Source organism: Lathamus discolor, chromosome Z (genome assembly GCF_037157495.1).
Source record: "Lathamus discolor isolate bLatDis1 chromosome Z, bLatDis1.hap1, whole genome shotgun sequence".
Classification (NCBI taxonomy): Eukaryota; Metazoa; Chordata; class Aves; order Psittaciformes; family Psittacidae; genus Lathamus; species Lathamus discolor.
In genome coordinates this window covers 58,196,398-58,216,870 of record NC_088909.1, presented here as the reverse complement: position 1 = coordinate 58,216,870, position 20,473 = coordinate 58,196,398, and the positions used below count along the sequence as shown (strand labels likewise).

General features: G+C 45.8%; 1 protein-coding gene across 3 annotated transcripts in view; it reads left to right on the top strand.

Annotated features, from left to right (window-relative positions):
- The first annotated feature begins 11,099 nt into the window (after positions 1 to 11,099).
- TRABD2A (TraB domain containing 2A) overlaps positions 11,100 to 20,473 on the top strand; it is an 80,840-nt gene continuing 71,466 nt past the window's right edge. For all 3 annotated transcript variants that reach the window (XM_065662071.1, XM_065662070.1, XM_065662068.1), the window contains exons 1-2: positions 11,100 to 11,295; positions 18,981 to 19,541. In XM_065662071.1, the coding sequence (XP_065518143.1) occupies positions 11,194 to 11,295; positions 18,981 to 19,541 (663 nt within the window). In that variant the 5' untranslated portion in view covers positions 11,100 to 11,193. The remainder of the gene's footprint in view (positions 11,296 to 18,980; positions 19,542 to 20,473) is intronic.

Below are 20,473 nucleotides of genomic sequence, written 5' to 3'. Positions count from 1 at the left end.
AAGTCATTCAGAACCTCAGCCTTTTCCAGATCCAGGGTAGCCAGTTCTCCAGATAGCTTCAGGAGAGGGCTCATGTTGTCCCTAGTCTGTCTTTTATTTGCTGCGCGCTTATAGAATCCCTTCCTGTTACCTTTAACATCCTTAGCCAAGTCTAATTCTAACTGGGCCTTAGCTTTCCTAACCTGGTCCCTAGCTTCCTGGACAATATCCCTGTATTCTTCCCAGGCCACCTGTCCTTTTATAAGCCTGTTTTTTCCTTCAAATTTTCCTCAGCAGCTCCTTATCCATCCAAGGAGGTCTCCTGGCCCTCCTGCCACACTTCCTTCTAGTTGGGATGCAGCACTCCTGAGCTTGTAGCAGGTGATCCTTGAATATCAAGCAACAGTGTTGGCCCCCCCTGCCCTCCAGGGCTATATCCCATGGAACCTTAGTAAGCAGGCTCCTGAGGAGGCCAAAGTCTGCTCTCTTGAAGTCCAGGCCAGTGAGCTTGCTGCACGCTCTTCTCATTGTCCTGAGGATCAAGAACTCGACCATCTCATGATTGCTACAACCAAGGCTGCCCTGGAGCGTCACATTTCCCACTAGCCCTTCCCTGTTGGTGAGCATGAGGTCAAGCATGGCTCCTCTCCTTGTCGGCTCCTCTATTACTTGCAGAAGGAAGTTGTCTTCCACACAATAGAGGAATCTCCTGGATTGTTTGTGCTGGGTTGAACCATCCCTCCAACAGATATCAGGGTGGCTGAACCCCCCCATGAGTACAAGTGCCTGTGAGCGTGAGGCTGTTCCTATCTGTCTACAGAGCACTTCATCCACAGAGTCCTCTTGATCACGCAGTCTGTAACAGATCCTCACAGTAATGTCTCCCAGCACTGTTCTCCCTTTAACCCTGAAAGAAATGTCATGGTTTAAGCCCAGCTGGCTACCCAGAACCACGCAGCTGTTCACTCCCTCCCCTACCTTCCTACCCCAGCTCCTGGAGTGATGGGGAGGAGAATCGAAAGAGTGTAACTCCCACGGGTTGAGATAAGAACAGCCCAGTAACTAAGGTATAACACAAACCACTGCTGCTACCACCAATAGTAATAATGATAAGGGGAATAACAAGGGAAGAGAATACAACCGCTCATCACCTGCTGACCAATACCCAGCCCAACCCGAGCAGTGATCCCAGCTGCTTGGTTTCTCTGCCTTCTAGTTTGTGACGGTCAGCCCCATTACAATAGACTTGGATCAGGCAGGAATTTGGCAAAGTTGATTTCAAGTGCAGTATTTTGCAGGAGGTGATCTCTTTATCACATCTAGTGATACAACTAGGGTAAAAGGCAAATGTTTAGGTGAATAGGCTCTTGAGCTAGTTAGTTGAGTAAACATGGAAATTTTCTTGAAGGGAATCTGACAAAGCAGGTCTATGGAAATCTGCTGGTGTCCAGGAAGAAACTGACCCCTGGGTAGGTACCGGGAAGCAAGAAGGGTGCATTAAAGCCAGGATGACTTGACCCCCAGGCAGGAAGTGACAAGGTATAATTGTGTCCAGAGGAGCAATTAGGAGAATCCCAGGAAGTGCGGTGTAAATTATCCCATTTCCTCCACTGGGGTTTGGCCAAGGATTATCACCCTTTTTGCTCAGGAGAGGTGCTTTTACTATCTGCAAGGGCCCATGTGCTGTTGCTGTCTCACACAAATGCACTGAAAGAGCACTTCTAAGCAAGCATCATGAATCAACACCAGCCTGAGTTCTGCAGGAAAAACAAATAGCCACCCCTCCAGCCTTTACTGAGGGTGTCTCTGTAATTTATGGAGGCCCAGGGGCATGTTTCATGAGGAAGTGTGATCTCCTCCCTGCGTTTAGGGTTACAGCCTGCAGGCCACTTTTAGAACCGTCTGGGTGCCAGCACAGGAAGAACATGTCCTGGCAAAACTGAACCTTATGGTCTTCACTACAGGCGTATTAGCTGCTCCTCATGAGCACGTGGAGGGAGTTTCCTTGCAGGATGACTTCTATCACAAGCCTGAAATTGTCACTGCAGGGTTACCCCTTGTGTTTTTAACATCCACCTTGCAGAGGAACTTGTCATGGGGGATGTGGGACACAGTCACCTTTTTCTATCCTGACACACCTGTGATTCACCATCAAAACCAGAGCAGTGGCATCTTCCATGCTCCCTTCCCAAGGCACTGTCCTCTCTCTCTGTGCCCTACCTGCCACCTCCCATCAGAGATCTATCCTTTAAGTGATGATGGGGTTTATTTACAACTTATTATCTTTGTGGGAAAGATTGACTTGAGGTAAGCATATGGTTAGGAAAACCCCTTCTATATATAACTGGTGCTCCAGTAACCACTGCAGTTTAGTCAGTCTGCAGCTAAATTCCAACAGTGAGTAGACACTTCTGGGAGCCCTAAGCAGCCAGCCTGGGACTAAAAGTGATTTTGCTGTGTGTGCAAGACATTGAGCCCAAATTCACAAGTCCTGCCAGGCTGGGGTTGGCATTCTGGCAGCACTGGTAGGCAGGATGAAGGAGCAAGAGGCTAGGAGAAAGAAGTCCTTATTAGCGGATCATCTTGGGGGTGTGCTAAGTGCAAACACACAGGAAACTTCTCCTTTGCCAGACAGGTCCAGGAAAGCAATCATGTGGGTGATGAAATAGATAAGAAGGCAATGCAAAGACTGAAGGCATAGCAGAGGCAGCAAGGCTGCTGAACCGGTGCACACAGCCATGGGGTAAAACAGGTGGTGAATAAAGCCATATTCTCATGTCAAAGGTTTTTTGGCATGCAGAATAACTCTTGTACCTTAGTCCCAGAATGCAGAATGAGTATGCTGGGCTCTTTCCCCTTTCCTCATCAGGAACTGAAATTCTGCTAGGGTGCATTTGTCTGGATTCTCGTTCAGGCAACAGCCATATAGAGGCCTAACTTTACAGGATAGGTAATGAAAATTTTGTTCGGTTTTAATGAGTTATTCACAGTCAAATATTTGGAAAAATGATGCAATCTCTTTCCACCTTCATTTGCCCATCTCTCTGATATTCTGGCCTGAGAATCACTAGGATATATCCTACAAGACTTGCTATTCAGCTGAAGATACTTTATTACATTTTTAGACACTTAGGAAATGCTGTTGTCCTTGATGCCATCTCTTCCCAAAATCTTGCCATCTTTAGAACACAGTCTCTGTACAGATGATATTAAAACATTTTCTTTCCACTTCAGTTGAATGAATGTCACTCTATCTTGCTGCTGTACCTGTCCGCAGACAGTCTGACACATCCAGGTACTGATCATTCTTGCTTTGTTGACAAATTGCTTGACAACGGAAAGAGCCAAAGTCAAAAACAGAGCTGAGGTAAAAAAAAAAACAACAAAACAACAAAAACCTTTAACTGGATTTAAAGTGCTCTCTGTAACTTTTCTTAATGCTCTATACTGAACTGTCTGGCATCTGTAAATCAGTCAAATAGGACCAGGAAGTGAGAGTCCACAAAAAAACTAGCACTTTCCTTGTTCCTTCTATAGAACTGGGCAATATATATCTTCCTGTGCTGAACCCAGATGGTTTTATTTGCACATACAGCCCTCCTGCCTTCTGTACAGAACTGTGAGAGCTGGCTCACCATGGTATGAATTGCTTGGTACCAGTATGAATGCTTTGTGTGGAGTCTATATATTGTCCTGCTATTGGCCAATGATGTTGGCAACTGTTGAGCAGGAGGACCCAGGGTCAGATAGTTCATCATGTCTAACAGATACTGTGACAACTACTGAAGCCTGAAGCCCAGTAAAGTGGCCTGAATTCAATGAAGATGGGTAATAAGGAAGACACCAGCCTAGGAAAAGTATGATCCTACCCTTCAGGGTGCACCCACAGAAATCACAATTCCATCTTCTGGTCAGAATGTCTTTATGGATTAACAGAGGAGTAGGGGCAAAGAACAGTACATTCCAAATCCCTTTATCTGCAGAGAAAGAAGACTGGATTCAATGTTGAGTGCTCTTTAAAATTCCCCTCAGTATCCTGTGCAGATCCTACCTGTGCAAGGGCACACACCTGGGCTGCAGTCCTGTGCAGTTGGACTCAGGAAGGTAGCTCTGACCTTTTTGTGCAGTTTCCAGAAAGCAGATGAGGTAAGCCTATGGGTGAGCTTCTGTCACTGACAAAAGCCAACCCCATGGATGGGGAAGATAAGGGAGTAGCAGCTAGTTCATCTACTTCTCAGCGGTGGAGATGAAAAGGTCTGGGGGATTCGTGGAACTCTTACTTTGGACCTTGTGTTTTCCAGCTATGGAATGTGTCCGTCTGGCTGAAAGGAGGGTAGATGAGGTGCACAAGTCCTTCTGCTTCATATGTTAGAATGAGGCTATTCCATCCAGAATCTTACCTTCAAGTGTGAAAGCTTATGGCACATTCTAGCAAAAGCCTTTGAGGTTTAAAAAATGAGGCTTTGGTTTAAAACTGTTGCAGACAGTCATGGCATCTAGGTTGGAGTCCTGTCAACAACTGCAAGGCAGAGAGAGAGTGGAGTAGCTTCAGGGCATAGGCCTTGGGTCAAGGGAAGAATGGGCTAGCAAGTTAATGGTTTGGTACCAGGTTCTGGCTTGCTAATTGCATGGCACAGAAGGCTCAGTACCAGGTCTTTCACCTGATGGGGAAATAGCTTTGAGAAGAACTGTCTCCCCAGGAACTTTCCTCCTAAACGGTTTTACATGTATTCGGTATTAACCGCATAGAAAAATGGAGGGTTCAGTTTCCTTTGATTGTTTTCGTTTGGGTTTATTTTTCACACAACAGCACATTTGACTAGACCTCAGCCTCAAAGTAGAGATCTGTTTCAGCTGTGGTACTGTCCAAATTCTTCAAGTTGAGTATGCATCCAAGAAACCTCCTGGTCTTGAGCTTGAACATACTCCTGCTGCTTTCATGTCCCTGGCAACTCACTTACTTGAAGGACAGTATAATGATGAAAAACTTTGGTTTACATCATGGTAGCGGGCACAGAGAAGGTAATTTGGCCTCTGAGGCACATCTTTAACACAGGATTTTGGGCGTGATCCTGTGACCACTGAAGTCCTGGATAGAGCTCTTGGTGGAGAGAGCACAAATCAGATCCAGACTGTCTATCAGAGCCAGACTGCCTAAGAAAGTTAAGCAGCATTTCCAGCAGAAATGGTCACCCTATCCGATAAGGGTTGGACATTCTTCCAGCTCTTTGAGATTACCTGTTCTGTGAAGCTAGGTGCAATAGTAATGACTAAAGGGCAGTTAGCAGTTATTAGCCCTGCTCCCCAACCCCAAATGCTGTTTCAGCGAATAGATTCAGCATGAAAAATAGTCAAGCTAGAGTTGTGCCATTTCTGGGAACAAGTAGAAAGTATACTTATTGTCCCTTTTTTCTTTTCTTTGATTTCAATTTTTTTTTTCAAACCACCCCAATGAGAAAGTGAAGTAATTTCCCTCAATATTTACTGGAGAGAAAGAAAATTCCCAGTTGTCTGAAAGCAAAGCAAGTGCTGACTAAAGGAAAATTTGCAATGAAACAGAGCTAGAATAGAAACTTAATTTAAGCTCTGCTGCACTGCTGGGCTGACAAAAAAAGAAGAACTTCTACAGTCAAGTAAAGGATAATCACTGACAGGCTCATATCCAGCTATGTGATCTCTTGAGAGAGCTCAAGGCTAATCCTAAATTGTATGAAACCTTTTCAGTACGCTGTCTTTAATTTTCCTGGGACATTTTGCAGTGTGTGAAACAAACTGCCTATGTACATCTTTGCAGGATCTGAGCATTAAATGCCTTGAGTCAGGGACTGTCATTTCCTGTACATTATATAGCAAATTTGTGCACATTTATATAGCAAATAACCCAGCAGGCTCACTCAGTGGCTTAGTGCCATACAAGGACACGCTCAAGTGCTTCTCAGAAGTCAGGCTTGAACGGGCATGCACGACAGACAGTTCTGTGGTGCCATAAATGCCTGACCTGAGCTCCACCCCCCCAATGGAATAGTCCCGCCCCGCAAAAGTTTGTATCAAAATCATGCAGTTTCCCTTGTGCTGGAACTTCACTTCCATGATGCACTCTGTAGGTCTGCTCTGCCTTAGTGACTGCAATGAGATGTTCACCATGTATGTGTCTGTTCACACACACACACACAAAAAAGAAGACCCTTTACATACCGTAAAGACAACATTTTGTAATAAGTTCGAGTGTTGCCTACACTGTGTGTTCAACCCTGACAGTTTTGCTATTTTTTTTTAATGCCAGTTAGAAAACCAGAACAAAATGTTTTCTCTCAGAAAAAAAAACTCCCCTCTTTGTGGAAGTCTTTAATTACAGCTGCTAAAAAATCAGGATAGCTTTTCTCCCCAAAAGATATCCTGAAAAAAATCATGTTAGTTTAATGGATAAGCCGAATTAAATGCATTTCTACCTGGTTTAGACTTTCTTCATTTGCTCCACAGTGAAGTTGTTCTGATATTTTCTGGAAGACATCAGAAATCTACCTATGTAAACTGGAGGCTTTACACACTGTGAATCCTTCCTGAGGGGCTCAGGCTTTCCAGCTGCTTCCCAGGTGGATGACTCCATGTGCAGGACCAGGATCCACCTGGGCTTCCAGGTCTAATTGCTCCTGCATCTTTCCTCCAGTCCACTGAAGGGCCTGAGAAGCAAGTGGGAAGAGAAGAGAGACTCTTGCATCTCTCCTTTCCAACACCTAAGCCTCTTTTTTTCAGCCAGCAAGGCTGAGAGCCATTTATGGGTTAGCGATGGAGCTACCATTCTCTGAGAGAGAGATGGACTAGCCTTCAGGGACCTACATTTCCCTTCCAGCCCTGCAGAGCAGGTTTGGCCAACGTGCTTACTTGAGATTTCATGGTGCAGCAATGCTCAACCAGAGCAGCATTAAAGCATTAGATGGTGAGGGTTAGTGAGGGACTGATTGGCATGGAACATGCCTTTTTGTGGACAAAATCAGCTACTATCACTCAGACTATTTGTGCTTCACCATGGAGCTTTGGTCTGTTTCTGCTTCTCTAGTTAAAGTTATTATTAACAATGCAACTCAGATATATAAACACCTCAAGATATACAATACTTTCTTTATGCATGAGATACGGGGTCCCTTTTTACTGTATTCAATAAAATAATGCATTAATCATATTTATCTTGAGAGTGCTTTTCATTTTTTTGTCCTCACATTACAAATTAATAGCTGAATTATTCACACTATTTTTACTATTTTATTAGCATTTTATTCTCACCTTTTAAACAGTTTGGGTTTTGATAGTACTCTTATAAAGACTATTTTCAGACTGAGGAAAGAGGTTTGTAAGCTGCCCTTTAACTCTTTCCAGCCTGGCTTCAAATGATCTTCCCTTTTATTTCTAAAGTGCTGGGGCCTAGCACAATTCAGAGCTCCCTGTTCTCGTCATGTACTTTCTCTTCACCTCCTTTCAATGCTTAAGAGATTTATTTTTGTTTAGCTTTCTCTCTCCATTCAAATTGAGATTACTATTATTAAGATGTGTTTAGAGAACAGAATTCCACTCTTTAGTCTTTATATTTGGCTTCTGGCTGACTATACTTGATAATTACATGTAACCACTTCACTTTGTAATATATTCCCCATATTTCCCTTCCAGCTGACCTAACACTTTCATACAGTAACATACTACAAAGTTCACTAACCCTTTTTATCTAGAGGCATAATTGGGGCTCTGTGTTCCTGAATCTCTGAAGTCCACATCAATCCTTCTAAGCAAACTTCCTTTCAAATGCAGATAGAGTACTTTTTCTCTACTTGGTGAAGAAAGCTCCTTTGCCTCCTTTATTATCTGCTTTATGATATCTTTTTCATAATTTTAAATTGTGATAAATCCTCATGTTTAACTTCAATCATGTTTAAAATCTATGTTGAATTCAAAACCTGCCGAATCCTGTTCGATATTGGGTAAATCTCAGCTGACCTGCCTGTTAATAGAGCGTGAATATAATTCTGTCCAGAAGTCTGTGCAAATCGCTTTTGTGGCAGCTTCTTTCACTCAAGGCTTGCCGTGTTTGGCTGTACAAGGTGGCTTGCTTTCTTATTCCCATTTCCTAACATTGTTAACGTTAGGTAGCAAAGGCACTATGGACAAACTGGAGGTCCGTCAGGAGAGCACGCACTGTACACACACTGTGCCATGTGTGCAAATGGACACATGCCATCTAAATCAGCATGTGCAGAACTTTAGGACTGTGATCCTCTGCAGATCTGTCAGCAGTAACACCCACTTGAGGAGGCTTTTGCCTCTGATAGATTCTCGACCATTTCCATATAACTTCTCTTATGGCCTGGGAAACTGACTCAAGTTAAACATCAGCTGAAAAAAAAGGCCCCAGACAACAAACCTGAGCTGTTTTTCACACATGGCCCAGGTCACTACTTTGTCCTACCTGTAGGCATGCCTAAAAGATTGAGATGTGAGTGTGAGCAACTGCCTATGTATGACAGCTGCTTAAACTCTGACATTGTAAGAGACATGGCTGTGGAGCCTGCCCTTTCAGTTATCTTGAATTAACTACCAACCAGACAACTCAGGTCACAGACTCTCTGAGGTCTAAGGCCCTGCTCAGAAAAGCATTTAGGCGTGTGCTGCAGTTTACCCTTTCTATGCAACTTACATAAGCACATGCTTAGTCTTAAGCACATGCTGAAGTTGTATTGAAATAATTTTGCAAGGGACTAGGATAAACAAATCCCAGTCACTCTATGAAAGGGACTTTATTAAATAAAAATGTTGGTTTTATCTCTTAGGTTTCTGTCAATAGGTCTAGGATGTGGCTTTCTACAGAAACATTGCAGTGAAAGTATAAATTACTTTGAAAATCTCTGTAAAACATTCTGCTTGTCCTTCCTCATTGACTATTTTCCACTAGCAATTCACCACAAAGAATGAATTTCCCACCAGATCAAAAATAAAGCCAAGCAGCATCTTAATCTGCATTGCCTGTATGCCTGTGAGCTGTGTGTTTCAGAAAGTGTTATGTATTTTGCTACTTTAGAAACTTAAGCGACACATAGAAAGTAGGAATTCAGTCTGGCATCTCTATGAATCTAGAGATTCACATCTCTATGCCATGAAAGATTTATTCTTGTTCTCTATAGCTTGATCTAGATATTGTATGAATGTTATCTGGCTTCCATACCCAAAAACGCACACCAATTAAAATAGTTAGGGATTATAAATGTTGTATATAGCATAAATGCCATACTATTTGTCAGGTAATGTTTTTTGTTCTAAACGGCTGGCATGACCTAACAAAAGAAGATTCATTAAACATATTATCAATGTCATTCTTCTCAAAATCCAATGCATTAAGAAATATAGTAATGCATATAGGACAAGGCAAGACAGCGAAGTGGTTTGCTTCTGGATACCTTCTAGAAGCAGTTACTTTGCACCACAAAACTAGGTTATCTGACCAAATGTAAAAAAAAAATGACAATTTCTTCAAGTTGGTGGGAACTTTGCCATTGACTCTGAACCACAGTTTAACCTTAGGTTTAAATTTAATCTTAGGGACAGATATTTGGATCTCTGGCATTGGAAAAGATGAGTTTAAAAGTAAGAACCGGCTAAAGCTAAATAAACAATGATAATTTAAGTCAGCGAAGAGCCTGAAACAGTTGGTCTGCAGCTTGCCTGTTGCTTTGTGCATGGTAGACGGAACAACATTATCAAGAAATTAATAGCAGCCTTTTAAGACCATCGCTGTTCACACAGTGTACCCAGCCAAGGGGCAGGGCAGGTCCACCAGCTGTTAAAAAAGAAAATGCAGAAGCATCTCCATTCTTCCCACAGGAAAGTGAACATAACAGTGACAACTAAAGTAGAAATGGTAAAAATACTGTTACTGAATTTTGAGAGAAGATGGAAAATGCATTTTGGAGGATGGTCTGAAGAAGAGCAGCACCTTACTCTGCTACTTAAACTAGCAGATGCTACTTCACAGAGTACCATAACTTTTCCCTCTTCAATTGACCTTTGTTATCCTTCTGTTTATGTCTTCAACAGGTTTTGGTTTCTTCTGTGTTTGGAAGTCCTTAATTAAAACGACTGGGGATGGTGCAGGAGGGAATGCACCATGGAAGAGCACCATTGGTGGGCAATGGAGAGTTAGTATTTTAACTTCAAAGGTTTTCTTAGCTTAAGCCCTAAAGGTGTTAACAGTTTCGCTCTATGTGAATTATACATGCCATATTAAAATTTTCAGGAAGATCCTATTACAAATATCTTGAAAGCTATGGAAGTCTATTCTTTTAATTTGCAACAGAGTAAATACTGGCATATTTCTGGTCTTGCTCAAAAGTTTTAAGAGTTACTAGCAATGTGTACTTTTGTGAGGTTTTAAATACCAATCTCCTTAGCAAACATGGCTGAATTTGCATTTAAAGATGGTAATATGTCTTTGGTGCATTTTTTATCTTAAGGGTGTACCAGCAGTGGACACACAGTTCTGGCACAGGGCTTCTTGAAACAAGAAGACAAGAATGAGTCAAAATAGTTCCTCGGTCCGAAGCTGACAGGCAGCAAAGAGACCTGGGGAGAAATCACAACATTCAGATTTCTGTGCACTTCAGGAGAGCTGCATGCTGGGCAGAGACCGCCAGGAAAGGCAGGAGGCAGGCAGGGCAAAGGGGAGGCGAGGGACGGGGTCGTCGGACTCCGTCCCTCAGACCCCGGGTGCAGCGGGGTGCGTCGGGGGCTGCCGGGGCGGCGGGCGCATCCGCCCCAGCCCCCCCGAATCTCGCCGTTATGCTGCTTCTGCCTCAGCCGGGAGGAGGCGGCGGGGCCCGGGGGATTTTCCCCCCTCCCCGATGCCGCCCCACTGCCCGCCCCCGGTGCGACGGGCCCCGCGCCCTCCCCTTTCTCCCCCCGCCCGGCACGGGACCCTTTAAGAGGAGGGGGCAGCGGCTGGAGGGCTTGGCCAGGGGACGGGGCCGCTCCTGCGAGGGCTGTGGTGTTGGGTCTGCCGTCAAAAAAAAAAAAAAAAAAAGAAAAAAAAAAGAAAAAGGAGAGAGGGAAAAAATAAAAAGGGCCAAAGAAGGAGAATACGAATAAAAATAGGGGGAAAGAAAAAAGGGAAGTGTGGAAGGGAAAGAAGAGAAAAAAATAATAGAAGTAAACTTGCGCCAAGTGGGAGAGAGCGGGATGGTGCGCCGCGGCTGGCTTTGCCTGCTGCCGGGCTCCCTCCTCCTGCTGGCCACAGCGCGCCAGAGCCGCGGCCCCGCCGCCTGCCCGCTCCGAGGAAAGGTAAGAGCTGGCGCGGCGGGGCTCTGCCACCCGCCTCACCGCACCGGCAACGCGGCAGCTGCCTGTGTGCCTGGGGGGGGGTCCGGATCTGGACCGGGGCGCGCAGCGGTCCCTTTCCCTCGGGGGGCGGCTCTACCCCGTGTGCGGCGGGAGGGGAACGGGGCGGGACGGGACGGGACGGGTGGTGTCTCGGGGCTGGGCACCAGGTGGGGCGATCACCGCTGGGTCCTGACAGAGGAGGAAGACCCTGGGGTGACCCCCAGCGAATCGCTTTGCTGCGCCGTGCCGGACGAGCTATGCCGCTCGCAGCGGCACGGGCTCTCCTGGAGGGACTTGCTGCCAGCATCCGTCGCTGGAGGTAGGGCAAGGCTATACCTCCTTACCTTGCTGCTGAACGCCGGCGTGATGCAGCAAGTTCGGACCGACAAACGGTCGTGCCCCTGAAGTGGAAGGACAGCTCTAAGTTGTGTTAGGTTTCGCTCGTCCTCTAACTTGCGCAGCCTGACTGTACTAACCAGGAGCAGCGTGGACTGTCCTGACTCTGAAGGGTGACAAGCACAGCTGAGGGTCCCCGCTGCAGGTTAGGGGTGATGTTCTGGCCAGTGTGGGGCTTGCGAATAGGATGTCATTTCCACTGAAAATCAGAAAGTGATTAAAAAACAGCTCTAGTTGAAGTTTCAGAGGAATTTACTTTGTTCTGGTGCATTCTGTTAGCGTTAACATACCATGTGTGCAGTCTGTTGGCATCTGCTTGGACCTGGAAGCAGCCTGACCGGAGGTGCTGTGCACCTGAGAGGCTCCTGGGACATATGTCTCACCGTTTATGTTCATCTCCTGCCCCAGGCAGGGTTACCTCCTCCAGCACATCTGTTAAGAAGTGCAGACCTGCTGCACTGGGAAGATGCCAAAGCACAGTGGCCTCACGGCAGCGTAGGTATGAGAAAGCTTTGCAACTATGAAGAAGGTCTCTTCTGTGACATTTCTCTCACCTGCACATGCATCTTCTGGTCTAGGGACCTTGCTGCCTCCAGCTGAGCATGCTGCCCCCCATGCCGAAGGCTGAGGTGTCTCTAGGAATTTAGGGCACTGCCAATTCAATCTTATGCCAAGCTACGTATTGCCTCACTGGAGGTGTCTGCCTCAGCTTGGGTTAGACAGAGCTTAACCCTGCTGTGGGGGATGGTGCCTTACCAATTTGCTTCTGCTTGGAACCAGTTTGTGAACTGGATTTATAGGTGGCCAGCCGTCACACTGCCATAAAGCCGGGTCAAGCCTCTGGAGTGAGTGAACTCTTCCCCTTGAGGGCATGAAGTGTGAAGTGGGCTGGTGCAAATCAATTGCAAGGAGCTAGTGAGAGCAAGAAGGCAGGGAACGGCCCCTGACAGCCTGAGCAGCAGAGGTCCTTGCAGAAAAGTGCAGTTCACCCGTTTCGTGGGACACACAGGGAGTTTCCCTCAAGAGCCATTGACTGGACTTCTGCCAGTTACCCGCAAATCTGGAGGTGAAATGTGTTAATGGTATCTCATTATCTGCTGATTACTCTGTCATTAAAATGGGAGACCACCTGTAGTTCTGGTATTGGCAGGCTGTTTCCTAGGATCATTAGGATGGTGGTGGTAAGCCGTATAGGAATGGCAGCGTCTGCCTTATTTGCGAAGATGTTGGGTGCATCCTTATTAATATTTACAGCAGCCTCTTGGGAAAAGTATTCCTTCTTGTCCCTGCATCATCAGGGAAGGATTTTTGTTGTTTTTTATCTCAATTCTTGATGGTATCTCTTATGTCTCTGGATTACCTTTCTTCTTTTTGTCAGATTGCCTAAAGCTTCTGCCATGAAAGAAATATGTGCATCAGTGCCTGGGAGAGAGAAGCTGCTATTTTAAGGAATGAACATACAGTACTTCAGAGGGCTTTCTCATCATCACTCCAAATTGTAGTTAAAGCTGCAACCAATAATATGTCCCATCATATTTTTTTTTTTTTAATAGATGTATAGGAAGAAAGGAAGGCTTTAAAAACAGTTAATCTAAAATAAAGCATGCTGAAATCCTTTGGGTTATATTCCATTTACTAAGTAATGTGGTCTGGTGATGCTGTCGTTTTGTTTAACGTTGGAGTGTACTGGTAAATTTAAAGCCAGAATCCAGGGATTCACAGCTGAATGTTTGTGTTTGTAGCTGGTTAGTGTTTTATGATGCGTTGTTTCTGATAGGGGGGCCAATCAATTTAAATAGCTACCTTTCACCATACATGCACTCTGGCAGAGCAAGTGATGTCTGCTCCAAACCCTTGGCTTTTTAGTTAAAGGCTTTATTTTTTCCTTCTGGCGAATGAAGACCGAATGCGTGTTCTTTTGATAGTTGTAGCCAGTGCAGTGTTTATCTCCAGGCCAGTTCTGCTTACAGTCTTAAGCTGAGTTTGAGCATGCCAGTAATGCAAGTGGGCAAAGGCTCAAGAGAATGATTATTAAAAATGTGCCCAGCATTTCTTTGTGGATTACAGTAGATGCATGAGGCACTTTATGTGGCAAGTAAAGGCATAATCTTTGCCTGAATTAGGTATAAATGAACATGACAAGATACAATGCCAGGATAGATAAGAAGGAGGGAGAAAGCCATCTAGGGAAGGTTATAGGGCTGCCTGCTTGGCTGAAATACTGCATGCCATATACTCTGCTTCTGTAGCAAGCAAAAGAAAAAAAGAAAGGGAAAAATTAGGATAATATTGTAGATTGAGAAATAATTCAGTCCTGATCTGATCCTGAGGTTTGCGAGATGTGGATGTGGGGCTGAGTGGTGAGTATGAGGGTTAGGGGTCCTGGAAGACACTGAAGCCATAGAGGGCACCTGGCTGTACAGTGAGTTACACACTTTGTGCTGGACAACGTAGAGTCTACATAGATGAGACTGACAGAAGACAGGAGGAAGCAGAAATGATGTAGAAGGAAGCTGACCAGGTGTAGGTTTCCCATGTCTGGAGTTCACATCCAGTTGCTCAGTTTTTGGACAGCAGTTTTCCTTCCCCTCTGAGACTCCATCCCCAATATCACCTCAACCTGTCTCCATCGATTTGTTTGTTTTGTTGGTTTGTTTTTAAACTTCCATGCTTTTCTTCTAGATGGTCAGAGCACTGGCACTAGTTGCATTCTTTGTTCCTTCTGTTTTTTTCTGCAATATTTTCTGTATGTTTACCATAATTTTACTCTTGACAGTCAGTATGTCATTCGGCCCAATTTGAGCTTGTTTCTCAGAAGAAAGATGGCACTTTTTCTGATCCTCTTTGGCAACATTCTTCCAGCAGAATCATTACTGCCTCACATGAAATGATGCATGATGTCTGACAAACACAGTGGTATTTGTGTATTTGAAGGCTACAGGTTGCATCCTATGGCTGGATCTATAAATCATACTGGAAAAACAATCTGCTACAGGTAGTTAAAATGAACAGAAACTGAGGGTTGTGGGGTTGGTGGTTCTTTTCTTTGTTTGTTTGCTTGTTTGGTGTATTTTGTGGGTTTTTTTTTGTTTTGTTTTGTTTAAATTTTTTTTTAATAAATCTGTTGGAAAGGTAATGAAACTACCTCTCAGTTAGAGCCTGTGCTTTGGTGAAGCAGGCAGAAGGAAGGCAGGAGGTCATGGGAATTTCCAGTGCCACCAGTGCCATCAGGTATGTGATTAGAGAGCAGGTGTTAGGATATGAGCTCTGATTTCAGCTACTGATCTGCAATACATCACTTTACTCTCAAGGTCTTCAGGACTTTCTTGTTCTTGTCTAGACCTTTCCTCAACTCCTGAGGAAAAATCCTTGATAAGCATCATGCTTTTTGATGATTTTGGCAGTGCCTGACACTATTGTCCCATCATTTTGGGAAAGCACTGTCTGGTCTTTTGCGTCCCCACTCCATCTCCTGGCAGGCAGTGGTGTTTGGGTTGGGAAGGGAGGCTTCCCAGTCTCACAGCAGGGATTAAATCACATAGGTCCCAGTGTGTTGTTTCTGTAACAGTGTCAGCCTGAGCAGCTTCATTTCCTTCTCCCTCATTTCCCTGCTGGCTGAGGCACAGCCTTTCTCCTTTTTTGTTCCAAACATTTTTTTTGGCTTGGCTGATACCCTTAATCAGTTCACAGCCAGCTCTTTGTCACTTCAGGTGGTGAGGCTGGGGAGAAGACACTGTGCCACAGTGCTGAGCATCCAGAAGTACCTTGATCTGGCACTATGTAGTGGGAGGTTAAACTTTATGCACAAAGGAGGTCTGGAATGGCTAGCATGACACGGCCCCAGGTCTTGGTATGGCATCAAACTGGGAGATTTGTGTTCTCTTGCATGACCGCCACTCTCCTCCTGAGGCTGCCCCTCCATTTTTTTTCCCGTTGCTCCTAGTTTTTCCCATCATGAGTAATGCAGTGAGTATCACCTGTAAATGACCTGTAAACAATGGAGACAGAAATATTAATCTTGATATATGTGTATATATATATATTGATCTATATATACGTGGACCTGACTTTTTGTTGTTACGCTGCTGAAAGTGAAATTCGTGGAGCAATACAAGCCAGCTCTCTTAAGCCTTCAGATATCAGTTTGGCTGTAATTTACACTAGTTTTAAAGCACCCTTTCCTGGTGTAACAGCTGTATATGAGGATCCTACTGCAAAGAAAAATAAATGTTGTAGCACCTTTATTCACTGCATGCACTTGGGGAAGTGAGGTGAGAGAGGCGCTGCCAGTGGCGGCGTGTGCTGCAGAGCTGAACAAGCCTCAGCACTGCTCCTGTGCTATCTCACACCCACCTAGAACATTGTTTAACAGATTCCCTTTTACGGTCCTGGGGAGAAATTGTAGCCTTGGCTTTTTCTCTCTGAAGCTGCAGTGAAACGTGTGAGTGCCAGGAGGTGACAAGAGACAAGACAGTGCCAAAAGGTACAGCAGGGGAAGAAAAGACCTGCTCAGGCACACCAAGGACTTTGCCTCATTCCCTCTAACGCAAAGCAGTAGCAGGCTGTTTACAGCCGTCTTGCATGGAGGTAAAGCAGTGTTGGAACTCCAGTTTCTGCCTCCTGAGGGAAAAGGAGATGTCAAAGGAGTGTGAGTCACTAGCATGTCCCAAACAGCTGTAAATGGCAGTAAACTGAGGCCTGTTGTCTGATCCCCTCATGCTGGCTACAAGTAATTCTGAGAAGGGAGGTCTGAATGGTGCTTGGGGTGGGTTGCCAAGTTCATGACTGCTCCTCTTGGTGTGGAAGTGTCAGCAAGAGTGCCCAGCTGCTCTGTTTTTAAGGCCTCAGTCTCCAGGACTGTGTGAGAAGTTTTGTTAGGTCTCATCCTGCTTCCCCTGCCTGTGCTGCAGGCTCTTTAAAGGGAGACTTTATTTACTCTGTGCTTGGTGGTGTGTGTGATTTCCTCAGTGGTACCACTATTAGCTGGCAGTATTACTCTGCTCTCAGTATCCAGTTGTGAAAGCTGGGGGAATTTATAAAGCAAATAAAAAGTAAGGGTACAATGCCAAGAGCCTTACTAACTTGCCTGTGTGCAGTAGTCAGGAGCAGCGCTGATGATCCACATTAAAGCCCAGTACCATTTATCTAGTCTTGAGCCTTCCGGCTATGTTTATTCAGGAGCTGAACTGAAGTTTTAAGCTGGCCGGTGACCACTTGTTGCTCACAAATCCTTGCAGTTGTGGTTTTGTTGTGCACTGCCTCACACATGATCAGACTTGTGCAAAGTGAAAGAGTGCTTGACCTCCCGACCTAGTGCCTGTCCCAGGTGTCTTGTCTTTTTGCTTGCTTATGGATAGCAAGTGGCACTTCTGCTCCTTCCTCCTGGAAGCTGGCTGACCACTACTTCAGTTCATTTCCTGCCAGGTGGTGTGTCTCCATTTTATCCTTCTGACTAATGACAGGAGTGAGCCCTGTCTCATTTCCCTCTTTGTGTATTCACTTCCAGTGCTCTTGCTGGGTCTGTGCCAGATTCATACTCATCTTTTGCCCTGTATATTTTTTTACCTTTGGGTGCTGCATTATGTTTGTTCTCCCTTCTTCCCATGGTCTTCAGGAGAGTTTTTATGGTTTGTTATTCAGAAGTGCATTCCAGGGCTGTCCAATAGGGGACAGAGGGGTAGCATGGTGTTATCAAGGCCTGAAGTATTCTTCAGGCACTCAATGCGTCTGAAGAGCCCTTTAGAGTATACTTGGTTTGTTGGTCTGTGCTGGTAAGCTGGACTTGTGGTAGCACTTTGCTGAAGTGCTGCCTGATCTTGGCCTGGGTTTGATGTAGAGAGCTGCTGGAGGAGGTTGTCTGGGATGAGCCATTGCAGAACAGTCTTTTAAGATTAACCTTTCTGACCCTGGGTCTTTAGTATCAGAAATTTATAGGCAGTGTGCTTCCAATAAATTCCTCCAAGCAGCCTGTTCTGCATTTGGCAGTTGGGTAGGCTTGTTGGATCAGCACGCATGCACGCTTAGCCTCAAAACTGAGGTTAGAGTTATCTTCTGGCTAAAGGCTGACCAGATGTTTTGAGTGCGTCAGGAAGCCTGTCCTCTTACTTAGACATGCAAAGGCTACCCTTTCCTATCTGTGCAGACAGAACGGTTTGTGATCATCACTCCAGTGAGGACCACGGCACCAGAGTGGTGCATGCTGTAGGTGACAGAGGTCATGCCTGCTGCTGGTTAAAAATGACTTGGCAGGATGCAAGCAGGATCCATTTTGCCTTGTCTGCCCTCCTGCCCTGTGGGATTGCTTAGGGTTTCAACACAGCCCTGTACTCTGGTAATCCTGGGGAAATTGTGAGGCACATTTTGCAGTGGAATAAACTTGAGGTCTAATTCTGACCTTGTGATGGTTGTGGTTTTTGAAATATTTAAAAGGCTAACTTAAAGAAAGAAGCTTTTTCCTCCTCTGTGTTTGTAAGAGTATGCCCTGAAACCGCAGGCTGTGTTTGGCCTGCAGAATTTTTTCCCTCATTTTCCAAGGTATGGCACGTGCTTCTCTGCTCCTTAAGAAAGTGGAGAACTGGGCTGTGATGGGTCTTGACTGTCTGTCTGTCTGCCATGCACTACATCCCTGTACAACTGTATTTCTGCTCCAGCAAGTCTGCCTGCCAGCTGTGTTTTGTGTTACTCATTCGTTTGGTTTCTTCCTCAGAGTGGGAAGTTCTCCTGAGATGCTGTAGCACCCTCTGACTAAATGTCACAGTCATTCCTTTGATTAAAGGTGCTTGCTGTGCTGAGGTGAGAGGCACCATGGTGAAGGTGATTGAAACGCTGCTGTCCTGCTCTGCTTCAGCAATGTGATATCAGCTTCTGATGTCAATAAATGATGGCAGTTTGATAAGTCTCTTGCCTGGAGCATGGCCTGCTTGGTCTGTGCTCTGCTGCTGGCTTTGGCAGGTACCCAGGTGATGAGCTGTGGTGGTGTTGCTGTTGAGAAGTCCCAGTGTTACCTTTCAGGAGGAGAAAGCCAGGGCTAGCCTTATTGTGTTTTTAATTGATGAAAATTGAATTTTGACCTCAGGGAAAAGAGTGGTCAAAGAGGACTCTGTGACAGCAAAAGCACTTCAGGAAAAGTCCATGCTGGCAAGCTGCTGAGCCAGATGACCTGTTGGCTTGGCAACATGTTTTCCTTAAGGCTTGTACTGCAGTGGTCCTGTATAAAGATCTGTACTCAGCTGTGTCTCCCTCTCCCCTAGCAAAGTGAGCTGAATTCCTTCCTGTGGACCATCAAGAGAGATCCCCCATCTTACTTCTTTGGCACCATCCATGTCCCATACACACGTGTCTGGGATTTCATCCCAGAGAACTCCAAGAAGGCCTTCCAGCAGAGCCACATTGTGTACTTCGAGCTGGATCTCACTGACCCCTACACCATCTCAGCTCTCACCAGCTGCCAGCTCCTGCCACAGGGGGAGAACCTCCAGGACGTGCTGCCCCGTGATATCTACCGCCGGCTCAAGCGGCACCTGGAGTATGTCAAGCTCATGATGCCGTCCTGGATGACCCCAGACCAGCGGGGCAAAGGACTGTATGCAGATTACCTTTTCAATGCAATTGCTGGCAACTGGGAGAGGAAAAGGCCGGTGTGGGTGATGCTGATGGTGAACTCTCTGACGGAGGTGGACATCAAGTCACGAGGTGTGCCCGTCCTGGATCTGTACCTGGCCCAGGAAGCAGAGCGGCTGAGGAAGCAAACGGGCGCTGTGGAGAGAGTGGAGGAGCAGTGCCACCCGCTCAATGGGCTGAACTTCTCCCAGGTGAGACGGAGTGGTGTGCAGGGTGCCAGCCTGGCTGCTCAGGTGGATGTCACAGCAGCGAGAGCACGGGCTGGGGCGTGGGGTAAGTGTGCTCTACCCAGACACTCGTGTTTGATCCGTGCAACCCATGCCTTTGCCTGTGCCCTCGGAACAGTTTCCTGGGTGTAGGAGATAAGGGCATGTCCGAAGTTCATTTAGACCTGGCCTGGGGAGACCCCTGTCCTCTTCCTTAGCAAGATCCACCCTAAGAAGCGCTGAACCTTTACGTATCTGCTCTCTGAACCTGGCTCAGATGCCCTGCAGGAGCCCAGGGCAGGCTGGGCCTCTGTGTCTAAACTGACTTCTGTAATAGCTAGGTTAGAGTAATAGCTAAGTAAGGTGTCATCGCTTGTGGGAAGCAGCGGCACTGTGAAGTACAAAAAGCTGAGAAGTAAGCACTGAGGACACCCTCTGTGCTGGGAAAAGTGGGATTTTGTGTTGGTTTTTGGTTTTCTGTTTTGTTGGCTTTTGGGGGGGTTTGTTTTTGTTTGCTTCTTTGAAGTCTTAGGGGTTTTTTTTAGGGGAGTGGGGTTTTTGTTTGGTTTTTGTTTCGGTTTGGTTTTTTGTATGTGGGGGCTATTTTTGGTTGGTTTTTTTTTTTGTTTGTTTCTTTGGGGTTTTTTTTTGGGGGGTGGGGTGGGAAAAGGGGTGTTTTTTGTTTGGGTTTTTTTTTTCCTGTTTTCCTTCCTTTGAGACCAGTCGAGGGTCAGCACAGCTTCCTGCAGGGACCTCCACAGGCTAGTGCAGTCGCATTTGCAAGTGCCTTTGTGTCTGCAGCCAGATGGAGTTTAGCATCATTGTTCTTGCAGTGTCACACCAGGCAAGTAGAACAGCCTGTGTGGTGTCCATGTGTTGGATGGGGTGGTCCTCTCTGAACTACACCAGAGAGAAGC